The following is a 14,305-nucleotide window of genomic DNA, read 5'->3' as shown; positions in this document are numbered from 1 at the left end:
TTTTGATTATAGCTTGAACAGTCACTAAGATTATATTTGGTTGTGATCTTTGCAAAATAAGTATTTTGGATGCCGCATTTGTTAGCTAGAATGCTAACGCTCATTGACGGAGTCTGTAGCAAAAGCTAGCCAAAGAGCCATTTTACTGGTTGAAGTGTTAAAAAAAAGTAAAATGCAGTTGATTTGTGACGATGACAAACAATCATATGAGCCTTAATCCAATTATAATCCAAAAGTAGTGTGAAATGCTATCAAAAGCAACATGTAAATATAGAGGCTTTTTTTTGCTGGCGTTCTATAAGAACTCCCCTGTGTTCTTCCACCGATTTGTGTGTATCGCCCTCGTGAGGCAATGTTTGCAACACAGAAATGGTTCTATTGTACCTTGGCAGGTGTTTGTCCCTCCTGAGTCACTGTTGCAACAACAACCACTTACTCAAAATGTTAATTAATTTAGACGGTTTTGCAGAGGTCTTAGTCACGCAATTTTCAATCGAGCATCTAGCTAAGGTGTTTGGCGCAGTAATTCTTAAGTACAAACATTTGCATGAAAAACTAGTCTGTGCACTGCATACAGTCTATCGAGCCGGGAAAGTCTGACTCCGCGCTCAGGACTAATTTCTGAGAACAATATCATCTGCAAGCTGTCAAATTATTGAAAAAAAAGCACAAGCAACATACTGTTTATCAGTGTACAAAATCACTTGCTAACTCTGTTTGTCAATGAAGCTAGCAAGTAAACAAAGCTAGCAAGTGGAAGCTAGCAAGTGGAAGCTAGACTGCTTATCAAGTCAGTGGAGAGTTGTGTGCTTCGGTGCTGTTATTTTTTTACTTTCTCAGTGTCTATTACCAGAATGTGAGTCTGTCTGGCAGTGTTTAATAGGGAATCGTGTTACAAAACAGGTCGCTGGGGGACACAAGGTGGGTTTCAGAATATTGAAAAGTGGTCTCTGATCTCAATACTCATTTTGCCGAAAAAAGTGGCTGACTTGAGTGATTGACACTATCAAACATCAGGAAGTGGCCACTCCATAGCGGGTCAAGGGTTATTTCAATGTAACATTGGCGAATCAGTTGTTTTATGTAAACAAGTCAAGAGGCGCTGTGTAATTGGCAGATCTGTTTCACTGTCTGGAGGTTCTGCTGCTATGATTGGATAGAGCGCGTGCAGCTGATGGAGCGCAATCAGTACAGCTGCTTCTCTCGTGTTAGTGGCCATGATGATTGTAATCCATACCCAACCCCCCCAGTAAATCGCAACAAAATATTTTACAGAACGCTGTTTTGGATGAGACTGACTTCATGACCAAAATTATCATATTTACACATTGTAGATATTTTTGACACTAGAATTCATGTTTCTAACTCATATCGATGCCACATATAACCAACTTTGGTTTTAAACGGCCTAAGGGGCAGTTGACCTTTTTTAAATGAGTCTACTGCAGATTTCATTAGCATAGATGACATGCTAATTTCCATGACATTGTGGTTTAATACAGAATAATTCTGGATTGAACAATGAGGTCAAACTGAGAACCAGCTATTCACTTGAACATCTCTGAAACCTCTAGCTGGGCTGATGTATCAAATCAAATGTATTTATATAGCCCTTCGTACATCAGCTGATATCTCAAAGTGCTGTACAGAAACCCAGCCTAAAACCCCAAACAGCAAGCAATGCAGGTGTAGAAGCACGGTGGCTAGGAAAAACTCCCTAGAAAGGCCAAAACCTAGGAAGAAACCTAGAGAGGAACCAGGCTATGTGGGGTGGCCAGTCCTCTTCTGGCTGTGCCGGGTGGAGATTATAACAGAACATGGCCAAGATGTTCAAATGTTCATAAATGACCAGCATGGTCGTATAATAATAAGGCAGAACAGTTGAAACTGGAGCAGCAGCACGGTCAGATGGACTGGGGACAGCAAGGAGTCATCATGTCAGGTAGTCCTGGGGCATGGTCCTAGGGCTCAGGTCCTCCGAGAGAGAGAAAAAAAGAGAGAATTAGAGAGAGCATATGTGGGGTGGCCAGTCCTCTTCTGGCTGTGCCGGGTGGAGATTATAACAGAACATGGCCAAGATGTTCAAATGTTCATAAATGACCAGCATGGTCGTATAATAATAAGGCAGAACAGTTGAAACTGGAGCAGCAGCACGGCCAGGTGGACTGGGGACAGCAATGTTCCTATTACATCTGTATAATTTTGTATGCAGCATTGTATGCATGCATGCATGCATGCATGCATACATACATACGGTTGAAGTTGAAAGTTTACATACACCTCAGCCAAATGCATTTAAACTCAGATTTTCACAATTCCTGACATTTAATCCTTGTAACAATTCCCTCTCTTAGGTCAGTTAGGATCACCACTTTATTTTAAGAATGTGAAATGTCAGAATAATAGTAGTGATTTATTTCAGCTTTTATTTCTTTCATCACATTCCCAGAAGTTTACATACATACACTCAATTAGGATTTGGTAGCATTGCCTTTAAATTGTTTGACTTGAGTCAAATGTTTCGGGGAGCCTTCCACAAGCTTCCCACAATAAGTTGGGTGAATTTTGGCCCATTCCTCCTGACAGAGCTGGTGTAACTGAGTCAGGTTTGTAGGCCTCCTTGCTCGCACACGCTTTTTCAGTTCTGCCCACAAATATTCTATAGGTTTGAGGTCAGGGCTTTGTGATGGCCACTCCAATACCTTAACTTTGTTGTAGAGGTTAAAAAGCTTAACTTAAAAACGTTTAAGTTCCTTGCTCAGAACATATGAAAGCTGGTGGTTCCTTTTAACATGAGTCTTCAATATTCCCAGGTTAGAAGTGTAGGTTGTAGTTATTATAGGACTATTTCTCTCTATACCATTTGTATTTCATATACCTTTTGACTATTGGATGTTCTAATAGGCACTTTAGTATTGCCAGCCTAATCTCGGGAGTTGATGGGCTTGAAGTCATAAACAGCGCAATGCTTAAAGCACAGCGAAGAGCTGCTGGCAAATGCAGGAAAGTGCTGTTTGAATGAATGCTTACGAGCCTGCTGCTGCCTACCACCACTCAGTCAGACTGCTCTATCAAATCATAGACTTAATTATAATATAATAACACACAGAAATACGAGCCTTAGGTCATTAATATGGTCAAATCCGTAAACTATAATTTCGAAAACAAAACGTTTATTCTTTCAGTGAAAATATGGAACCGTTTCGTATTTTATCTAACGGGTGGCATCCCTAAGTCTAAATATTGCTGTTACATTGCACTGTTATGTCATAATTCTGTACAATTCTGGTCAATTTAATTACGGTCTTTGTTAGGAAGAAATGGTCTTCACACAGTTCGCAACGATCCAGGCAGCCCAAACTGCTGCATATACCCTGACTGCTTGCACAGAACACAAGAGAAGTGACAATTTCCCTAATTAAAATAAATTCATGTTAGCGGGCAATATTAACTAAATATGCAGGTGTAAAATATATACTTGTGTATTGATTTTAAGAAAGGCATTGATGTTTATGGTTAGGTTCACATTGGTGCAACGACTGTGCTTTTTTTTTGCGAATGCGCTTGTTAAATCACCCGTTTGGCGAAGTAGGTTGTGATTCAATGATACATTAACAGGCACTGCATTGATTATATGCAACGCAGGACATGCTAGATAAACTAGTAATATCATCAACCATGTGTAGTTAACTAGTGATTATGTTAAGATTGTTTTTTTCTAAGATAAGTTTAATGCTAGCTAGCACCTTACCGTGGCTCCTTGCTGCACTGGCATAACAGATAGTCAGCCTGCCACGCAGTCTCCTCGTGGAGTGCAATGTAATCGGCCATGATCGGTGTCCAAAAATGCCGATTACCGATTTGTTATGAAAACTTGAAATCGGCCCTAATTAATCGGCCATTATGATTAAATGGTCGACGTCTACTTTGTTGTCCTTAAGCCATTTTGCCACAACTTTGGAAGTATGCTTGGGGTCATTGTCCATTTGGAAGACCCATTTGCAACCAAGCTTTAACTTCCTGACTGATATCTTGAGATGTTGGTTGCTTCAATATATCCACATAATATTCCTACCTCATGATGTCATCTATTTTGTGAAGTGCACCAGTCCCTCCTGCAGCAAAGCACCCCCACGACATGATGCTGCCACCCCTGTGCTTCACGGTTGGGATGGTGTTCTTCGGCTTGCAAGCCTCCCCTTCTTCCTCCAAACATAACGAGGGTCATTACGGCCAAACAGTTCTATTTTTGTTTCATCAGACCAGAGGACATTTCTCAAAAGCGCGATCTTTGTCCCCATGTGCAGTTGGAAACCGTAGTCTGGCTTTTTTTATGGCGGTTTTGGAGCAGTGGCTTCTTCCTTGCTGAGTGGCCTTTCAGGTTATGTCGATATAGGACTCATTTTACTGTGGATATAGATACGTTTGTACCCGTTTCCTCCAGCATCTTCCTTTGCTGTTGTTCTGGGATTGATTTGTACTTTTCGCACCAAAGTACGAAAATCTCTAGGAAATCTCTAGGAGACAGAACGTGTCTCCTTCCTGAGCGGTATGACTGCTGCGTGGCCCCATGGTGTTTATACTTGCGTACTATTTGTACAGATGAATGTGGTACCTTCAGGCGTTTGAAAATTGCTCCCAAGGATGAACCAGACTTGTGGAGGTCTACATTTTTTTTTCTGCGGTCTTGGCTGATTTCTTTAGATTTTCCCATGATGTCAAGCAAAGAGGAACTGAGTTTGAAGGTAGGCCTTGAAATACATCCCCAGGTACACCTCCATTGACTCAAATGATGTCAATTATCCTATCAGAAGCTTCTAAAGCCATGACATTATTTTCTGGAATTTTCCAAGCTGTTGAAAGGCACAGTCAACTTAGTGTACCTCTGACCTGCTGGAATTGTGATACAGTGAATTATAATTGAAGTAATCTGTCAGTAAACAATTGTTGGAAAAATGACTTGTGTCATGCACAAAGTAGATGTCCTAACCGACTTGCCAAAACTATAGTTTGTTAACAAGACATTTGTGGAGTGGTTGAAAAACAAGTTTCAATGACTCCAACCTAAGTGTATGTAAACTTCTGACTTCAACTGTATGTATGTGTGTGTGTGTGACCTTCAATCCTGTAAGCGTCTGTTAACGTGAAACATTGTATTTATTCTAATTTCTTGGTTGTTATTCTATGGCTCTAAGCTCACATTTGAGAACCAGTTTCCACAATAAGATTTTAAAAAGCAGTCAGTTGAAACATTCAAGGGCATAGCTGGCCCTGTTTGGTCTGTTTGAACAATAACCTCTATCTAGCATGTACATGTTCAGTGGTCTGTTTACCCAAAGAGAAGGAAAGCATGGTAGCTGGTAGGTGTGCATTTTAAGATTCACAAGTGTAGCTTATGAGGTACAGCATTAGTACAGTACTACTCGTTGCTGCATTTTCTAAAAGAGGGTTGGCCTTCTCTCATAAAAAAAGCATAAATAGAATCAGTGAAGGCGGGAACCTATTGAAAACAAACTACAGTACATGAGCCAGCTTGCCCCCAATGCGCAACATACTATCAAACAGGTTGCGCAACTTCCTGCCCAATAACCGAGCGTTTGATTGGTCATCTGTTTTTACGCTTGTTTTGACTGGATGAAGTCCAATCTGGCTGCATTTGGAACACACAGTTTCTGATGAGGTGAAGTATGTTGTTTGCATATTGACCTGGAGTGAGAGAAAGAGAGGAGGGGATGAAGTGAAGGACAGAAGCAGGGAGAGTGAGAGAAGAGAGGGTGTGAGTAGGGGAAATGTGTAAGGTGTCACCCTCCATGTCTGACTCACAAGGTCAAAGGGCCTCCCTTTTCCTCCGACTCTGCATGATGAAAAGCTATTTTCAATCAAGAATGAAAGAGCAATATCCGCCTCTCATTCAAGAGGTGAATGACTAGAGAGAGGAAACGTACTTGGATGTTTTGACCAAAGTCCTGAGCTGTCAAAAGCATTTGCAAACTTCTATAGCATTTACAGTACAGCATGTTCAAAACATATTTTGTTATTCATTCCAGGTAAAACTGTACACACACTACCAGTCAGACCTTTAGCGGTCTACACAATGGACACATATTTCCCCTGAATGTTCTGTTTTGCCGAGAGAGGAGTTAAAGAGGTTGGGGGGTTGTGGAGGGTAACAACGAAACAAGATACCAGTGATCTCATCCGTTCTCTCCTTCATTCATCCCATGCGCTTACGAGTTGCCCCGGCAACAGCGTGCATCACTGTGTGTGTGTGTGTGTGTGTGTGTGTGTGCGCGCGTGCGGGGGCCTGCAAATCCACAGAGTGAAAATTATGTGTCATCAGAGAGGATTAGTAGCCCATGGTTTAGTCAAGGGCCTTTCGGGTGGATCCGCCGGTCGTGTTCGAGAGTGTTTCATCCCATACACAAACAGACTGCACACCAGAAACCCGAGATGGTGTCCAACAAAGACACGGATGGTGAAACGAGAGCGGGGGCTGAAATTGATTTGGTCATGAACACTGAAACAATAAATCTGCAGGTTCTTACACAACTGAAATGTGAACAGGATTGGGCAAAAAGGGAAACTTCTCTGAGCCTGAGAGGGACAGAGTAAGATGTAGGGCTAATCAAAGAGGCACGGTCACTCTCTTTCCTCCCGCTCTTTTTCTGGCTGCCTCAGCGTGTGTGTGTGTGTGTGTGTGTGTGTGTGTGTGTGTGTGTGTGTGTCTGCTGCGTCTTAATATCCGTTTCTCTTCCTGTTGGTCTTCTTTTTTCTACCACTTCTCCATTATTGTTTCTGGTTCCCATCACTATCTCTATCCTCCCTCCCTGCTCTATCCTTTTCTCTCTCTCTGCTCTCTACTTTGCTGCTGACTGTTGATAAACCTCACAGCGTTGCTCCCTAACCTTACCGCAGTAAGTTTCCTGTGCTGAAACGGAGCCCATGCTGGATCGCTTCCTGCCCAAGTGCGTTGTGGGACACGTTTGTTTGGGCATCCCTCCCCCACTCCTTCCTCCGCTGGGCCCTGTACAGATGGCTTGGTCCGGCAGGCCGGATCTCAGAGGAGTTTTGGCAGCGTTGTGCCTTCCCTCTTTTGCTCTCGCTTTCCCCTCTCTCAATCCAGCCCTGGAGAGAACATACCACTGCAGTGACCTCACAACCAGGTCCTCCCTGGATGCTGTACGCATCACTAAGGTCACGTGATTAAGGGGTCACCCGTAGGCGACACAGCTGGTGGATGCTAAGCATATGGTAATTAGATCTGTTCTCTTGTTAGGTGCTACCGGTAACTTACTGATGGTGTTTGTTCTCACCATGGCATTGTTCGGTTGTTCAATCTAAAATCTAGAGCTGTCATTAGAAAAATAAATCTAGATTGAAAGGATATGAAAACATATTTCATTGGGTCATTCTAAAATCCCTACATACAATGGGCTGTAGTCCTCATGTTATTCTTGAACACCGGTATCCAACTGTTGTATGATTTACACCTTTACTCATAAAAGGGCTCTTTACTTGTCATATGTGACCCATCGGGGGCCAATTGGCCCCTGATTGAAAATCCAGCTCAACCAGATGCATGGCCCCTGTGACAATCTGTAGTATTTTTCACAGACTGGTTCTGGCTTGACTGTTTGTGGAGACTATGTAAGTAGACCCTGTGTAGTGATGGAATGGGCCACATAAAACATTCCATTACACATCAGGTTCTTCACTGGCTATATAGTTATGTCCATCTGGTATATTCTAGATGAACTTCCCTTCACAAGTCTACCACAAGCCCTGCCAATGTCTCTTCTCTCTATCTGAATATGGAAGGGAAATGGGAAACTGGCAGTCTACGAGACGTTTATTTTTATTTTTATTGTTCCCTGTATAAAATGTTTGACGGGTGGGGGGGGGGAGCGATCGCTCTGAAACCGCGCACGGGTTCCGATTACTCCTGTGACAGTGACATTGCGCGCGCCGCTGGCCAAAGATAACAGCTGTCCCATTCCAAGAGGAAGTGTTTGAGGCCTGGTGATAAGTGAGACGTAGAAACTGCTGCCCTTTGTCTGGTGTACGCGTGATGGATGCTGCTCTGGTGGTTTGGTGTGTGTGTGTGTGTGTGTGTGTGTGTGTGTGGTGAAGCACAGCGATACTGTAAATCTGTTTCACAGGTTAAAGGTTAGAGCCTAGTATGAATGTAAATATAGGCCACCCAGTACCCAATGAAGTCATCTAGATCAGGGCTCTCCAATGCTGTTCCTGGAGAGATACCCTCCTGCTACAGACAAAGAAACAGTTCCTGACAAACAACAATGACTTTTCTGTCAATGATTTATGTGCTAAACATCTAGTACTCTCAATTGCAATACGATGAGCAAGACTGGAAAAACAATACGACTTCACTCATATGCCGTATAAACCCATTGTAAGGCTTTCTAGCTGATATGAATTACATGCGGTTTACTTTCTAGACATCCACTGCTCTCTGATTCCCGCACTCACCCACACCATTGTTTTCCCTTTGAATACTATTGTATTGTCCATGTGTGGGTTGAACGAAAAATGTAATGTTATTTTATGTTTGTTTTTTTATGATGTCAGTTTCCTAAATTAATGAATGGAATGCACCTCCAGGTTTGAATCAACCACATTGTTATTGTTTAGGTTACAAGGAACAAGTTTATAATTTTCTAAGTAATGGTGTCGGACACACATTTGTGGTGAGTGTTGATTCCTGGGCTATTGCTCATTGCAGTCAGTCACTAATGTGTTTGGGTGATCCATCAGTGCAGATGTTTCGCTCTCGTAAGTTCCCACGGCAGTGAAAGAAATATTTCAGAGCCTGCAGGGTGAAAAACGTCAGAGCTGTTTCCTTTGGTATTCCTCAGTGTGTCCTTGCCATTTATTCACTGTGTGTTCGTGTATAAATACATGTGTATCAGACTAATCTACCTTTTAGACTGACTGAGAAAAGCCACAGGTTTTCCTTTGCAATCTACCAAGGTTAACTCACAAGTACTGACAAACATGAAGCAAATATGAAATGAACATAGTGTATGTGAGTACGCCTGACTGAAGTTAACACTTATTCGACACCTAAATTCCTGCACTCTGCTTATCTCCCCTCATACCCTTCCCCCTTCTCCCCCCCCTCTTGGCTAATCTTCATATCAATCCCTCTTACTTTGATCTCCTTCCCCCATTTCCCTTTTTACTGCCACCTCTGTCTCCTTCCTCCCTCTCCCCCTTTTCTCCTTCCTTTTACTTCCCCCCTGTCTCCCTCCTTCCCAACACTTTCTTCTCATTTCCCTCCTCTCCCCCCTCGCTCCCTCCACCCCCAGGCCTGCAGCCGGTGTTCTGGAGCAGGGAGGACGTGGGCCAGTGGTTGCGCTGGGCCGAGAGGGAGTTTGCCCTGCGGCCCAACACCAGTGGCAGCTTCCAGATGAACGGCAAGGCCCTGCTCCTCCTCACCAAGGAGGACTTCCGCTACCGGTCGCCCCACTCCGGTACGCCCACCTCCCACGCCACTGCCCTTATTAATTCAAACGGTTGCTATGTTATTAGAACACGTTTTTTTCTAACAACATGCTCATGTTTAACAATAATGCATTTTGAAGGGGGAATGACTTTGGAGAAATGGCACACTGACCTAAGATAATGGCCATGTGTCTAGAGCATACAATGAGTGTCTTTTGATAGACCTTTAGCCTATATTTGTCAAATATGTTGATAGATCTGCTCAGCTGGAAGAAAGCAAGCGGAAGAGCAATATCAGGTGACTCAGCAGCTTCCTTAGTGGCGTTGCGGTCTGTCTTTGTTGTTGGGGGCAGGCAGTAGGAGACTGGTTGGGTAAACGGCCGATCAGGAAGTGCAAACCAAACTCAACCGTCACCTGCTAACACCAGGAATTTCCCCTGCAGTGCCGTGTAAAACAGCAGGGCCAGAAAGTGAGAACTGAAAGGGGTTTATGTGTGCAAGTGTGTGTGCCTGTGGCGTCTTCACTTCCTTTATGAGAACTATTTCCTTGATGATCTGACGGGAAGCCTCGCAAATTGAAGTGAAAAAACTCCCTCCATTCTATTGATTCTATTTGAGGGAAATACTCTCAGAGCCCTTCATATACAGGTAGCAAGTTACATCTTTCAGGGTGGCTTAATAATACAATTTTTTACACATTGAGCATAAACCATGTTATGCTAATGCCATCTCTGTTGTAGAAGATACTACAGGCTTTTGTTCATATTGTCTGACACAATCAACCTTGCCTTAGCACAGGAATCTTTGAGGTGCTACAAAGTGAGTCACATGGTTGGTTTACGACTAGACTTGCCATTAGGATTCTGTCACGTCCATGACCACCTCAAGTAGGCTGCTTTGTAGGAGAACAGATGAGGTATGGAAGTTACCAGGCAATAATATCAAGTCTTGAACTGCCTCTTGGCAGGCTGACTCATTAGCAACACTATGACTCTTGTCTTGGTCTGTTGGCCTCATTTACCATCTGTTTGGTCCAGACCATGTTTTTAAACTCCAGTAAAGATCTCTGGTCGGAGCCTGATCCTTTTGATGACATTGATTGACAGCTGCTGCCCTGTCTATGGGGTGCACCATTGGAGGGGCTCATACGCTAACATCTGACCTCTAACCACTGACCTGTGTATCCTGCAGGGGACGTCCTGTACGAGCTGCTGCAGCACATCCTGAAGCAGAGGAAGCCGCACGCCTCCTACCCCTCCGCCTACTTCCCCGGCAACTCCTTCCACCCTCTGCCAGAGGGAGCTCTCCAGCACCACAAACTGGAAGGTCAGTGATGTTCATTAGGGCACACTGTAGCAAAAGGCTTTGTAATGGCAAATGTAAATCTGTGTTCAGACAAGTTCAGGTTATACATTACATTTCACTCTCCCTACTGAACACCAGCCTGATGATGTTCTTGAGATCACACTTACTGAAGGAAGCAGCATACCACCCTGCATACCACTGCTGGCTTGCTTCTGAAGCTAAGCATGGTCAGTCCCTGGATGGGAGAACAGATGCTGCTGGAAGTGGTGTTGGAGGGCCAGTAGGAGGCACTCTTTCCTCTGGTCTAAAAAATATCCCAATGCCCCAGGCCAGTGATTGGGGACACTGCCCTGTGTAGGGTGCCGTCTTTCGGATGGGATGTTAAACGGGTGTCTTGACTCTCTGCGGTCATTAAAGATCCCATGGCACTTATTGTAAGAGTGGCTAAATTCCCAATCTGGCCATCAAACCATCATGGTCACCTAATAATCTCCAGTTTACAATTGGCTCATTCATCCCCCTCCTCTCCCCTGTAACTATTCCCCAGGTTGTTGCTGCAAATGAGAATGTGTTCTCAGTCAACTTACCTGGTAAAATAACGGATAAATAAAAAGGAAGAATAGAGAGAGGTGATTACAGGAGAGCATTTAATGGGGGGGAATGCAGTGGCATTGAGTTCAGTATCCTTAGGATGGCTGTTCATTATTGAAACATGATCTTAGAGAGCCAGTCCAATTGGAAAGCATTTCTCAGACCAATATGAAATCAACTTATTAGCCCATGGGGGGGAAAGGCAACATTTGAGGCCCATTATGGAGTGGAATATTGAACGCGTCACTTTCCTGACAATATTATTTTGTTATTCATCCAACTTTTCTGCCAGAAGGATTTCACAATTCTGTTCTTGTCTAGGGGAATTTGTTGTGAGTAAATTCCCCTGAAGAACCCAACTGATCTGACTTCTGTTTCACAGGAGTTACTCAACAATCTTATACAGTTGCTTCAATTCAAGTATTTAATTACACTTGATCAGAGAAAATCAGTTGGTCATGTAGCAATACAATTGCAAGAAAGCATCGCAAGTATGCTTTAAGTGAATCTGACAAAAGTAAAAAGTGGAGCAATGGTCTACTCTAGACTCTGGAGAGAGGTGTTTAAGACTCTTTTTACTATCCACCTGAAAAGAGGAAGGACTTCACCTTCTTTGTGCTACACTTTGGACTCCTTTCACTGGAATGGTTAGAATGAAAGGAGAGGTGTTGACATTGAAACCTGCTCCACAAGGAAATGCTTCTATATTTAAACAACCTTTGGTCTAGGAGTTGATTATCTACAGTTCCTCATCTCTACATGTTTAATAGGGGAAGTGATTGGGTAGATGATTTAGATGCTCAGGACTTCCTTGTTGTTCGGTATGCTAGTTTTGGTATGCAGAAGCAAAGATATTTCTTTCTTGCTTAGAGGCAAAGCATACTAGCTATTCACATGTTAACACTTAAGTAAATGTGTACTCAACATGTTGTAATGTTCTACCCAGTAGAGGGCAGTCCAAACCAATCATTAATAATCTACCACCCACATACATTGAGACATGATGAAGTTTGTAAATGTGTGTAGTGACATCTACTGGACATCATGTAAATATGTTGGAAACATATATCCTAGGGGCTGCAGGTAGCCTAGCGGTTAGAGCGTTGGGCCAGTAACCGAAAGGGTGCTGAATCGGGGGTTAGGTTAAATGCGGAAGACACATTTTAGTTGAAGGCATTCAGTTGTACAACTGACTAGGTATCCTCCTTTCCCCTTTCTGCAGAAACGGTACGGCGAACACCACGTGGTACAGAGCCCCAACCCCAGCACCCACCCACCATTGAGCTCCGACATCGCTCCCGCTCGCCTCCCCGCCTCTCCCCCCTGGACCCCAACTACCCACGCCCTGGTGCCGAGGACCACCTCCAGACGTCCTCCCAGCTGCCCGACAGCAACCACCACCTGCCCGAGGACTTGTACACTCTGTCGGTGTCCCCGGCTGCCCCTAACGGCCGCTGTGCCACGCCCCGCGAAGCCCCCTGCCCAGGCAGCCCCGGGTGCCAGGACGCTGCCCCCCCTCGTGTCATCCAACTCATGCCCAGCGCCATCATGCACCCCCTGCTGCTTAGCCCAGGGAGAGGAGGTGTCGCTGGAGACTTCAGGCACGGTCGTGGGGGGCCACCACTTCAGGCCCCCCATGAAAATGGGCGTGAGGGGAAGGGCCACATCCAGCTGGCACTGGCCCACCACCAGCAGCACGCTCTACATCAGCAGGAGGAGGCGCTCTACAGGAACCACCACGTCATTGTGCCCGTCTCGCCACCAGAGGAACAGGCAATGCCCATTGGACGGATAGCAGGTAACTAACGCTCCTAAAGGTTAATCTTAGAGGGTGGTGTTCACGGCTTCAACCAACTCTGGAGGAAGTGTGGCTAAAGTTGAAGTTAACAGGTACTGTCTGAAATGTGTCACCTCTGACGTGTTTGTGTTCCCAGACTGCAGGCTGCTGTGGGACTACGTCTACCAGCTCCTCTCAGACAGCCGGTACGAGAACTACATCCGCTGGGAGGACACAGAGACCAAAGTCTTCCGCATCATGGACCCCAACGGCCTGGCTCGCCTGTGGGGGAACCACAAGGTAACGAACTACACCCCCCAGTGTTTGATTGGAAAAGGCATTTTCCCGCAGTGCTGGTTTTCTTAAAGTTCTGTGTTAACATTCTATCTTGTTCTATTGCTTGTAACAGAACAGGACCAATATGACGTATGAGAAGATGTCACGAGCACTGAGACACTACTATAAACTGAACATTATCAGGAAAGAGCCAGGACAGAGACTCTTATTCAGGTATGGTAGGGTTTAGTTAAAACCCAATATTTATTTGAAGTTTTAAAAAAAATGTATATACACTTGTCCAGTTTGAGTTAACTAATGATTAACCACTGTGTATGTGTGGTTCAGGTTCATGAAAACCCCAGATGAGATTATGAGTGGACAAACTGACAGGCTGGAGCACATAGAGTCGGACACAGACGATCAAATCTACATCAAAGAGGAATGCTGAGGCCTCTGGGAAATGGAGTCCACTAAAGCGATGAACTACTACAGCCGCTGATGCCTTTCAGAAAGCTGCTCGAACAATCGTTTCAAACCAAGAGCGCCCGGACATTCACTCTATCCAAAACTCAGAGGAACTTGATGGTGACGTCTCTAGATTGCCTTTTAAAACTTTATAAGATTTTCTTTCCAGACAAATCTTATCAGTTGTTTTCTGTCTTAATGCAAGGAGTTCAAAGGACCTGGTGAAAAGTATATCTCATAAGACATTCCTTTTCCCTGAACTGCCACAGCAAATCAATCATTTCATGCTTGTCATGTCATACATTGTTGATTTTTCTTCCCCATGTGTGCATTAACTATAAGAAAATGTTGCAATTTGTGCAACTAATGGGAGGGGGTGTGTAGCTGGAACGTTTTCACCACAGAATAAATCTTTTTGATCAA

At 44.2% G+C, this 14,305-nt stretch overlaps 1 protein-coding gene across 7 annotated transcripts in view; it reads left to right on the top strand.

Moving 5' to 3' along the window:
• Positions 1 to 14,305, top strand: part of LOC112214228 (transcription factor ETV6) — a 21,932-nt gene extending 7,627 nt beyond the window's left edge. For all 7 annotated transcript variants that reach the window (XM_042311544.1, XM_024372826.2, XM_024372825.2 and 4 more), the window contains 6 exons: positions 9,330 to 9,494; positions 10,657 to 10,791; positions 12,584 to 13,159; positions 13,296 to 13,438; positions 13,548 to 13,648; positions 13,763 to 14,305. In XM_042311544.1, coding sequence (XP_042167478.1) covers positions 9,330 to 9,494; positions 10,657 to 10,791; positions 12,584 to 13,159; positions 13,296 to 13,438; positions 13,548 to 13,648; positions 13,763 to 13,865 — 1,223 coding nt within the window. In that variant the 3' untranslated portion in view covers positions 13,866 to 14,305. The remainder of the gene's footprint in view (positions 1 to 9,329; positions 9,495 to 10,656; positions 10,792 to 12,583; positions 13,160 to 13,295; positions 13,439 to 13,547; positions 13,649 to 13,762) is intronic.

The sequence above is a fragment of the Oncorhynchus tshawytscha genome, linkage group LG33, assembly GCF_018296145.1.
Source record: "Oncorhynchus tshawytscha isolate Ot180627B linkage group LG33, Otsh_v2.0, whole genome shotgun sequence".
NCBI lineage: Eukaryota > Metazoa > Chordata > Actinopteri > Salmoniformes > Salmonidae > Oncorhynchus > Oncorhynchus tshawytscha.
Note: the sequence above shows the minus strand (reverse complement) of the source record. Positions and strands in the feature narration are given on the sequence as shown.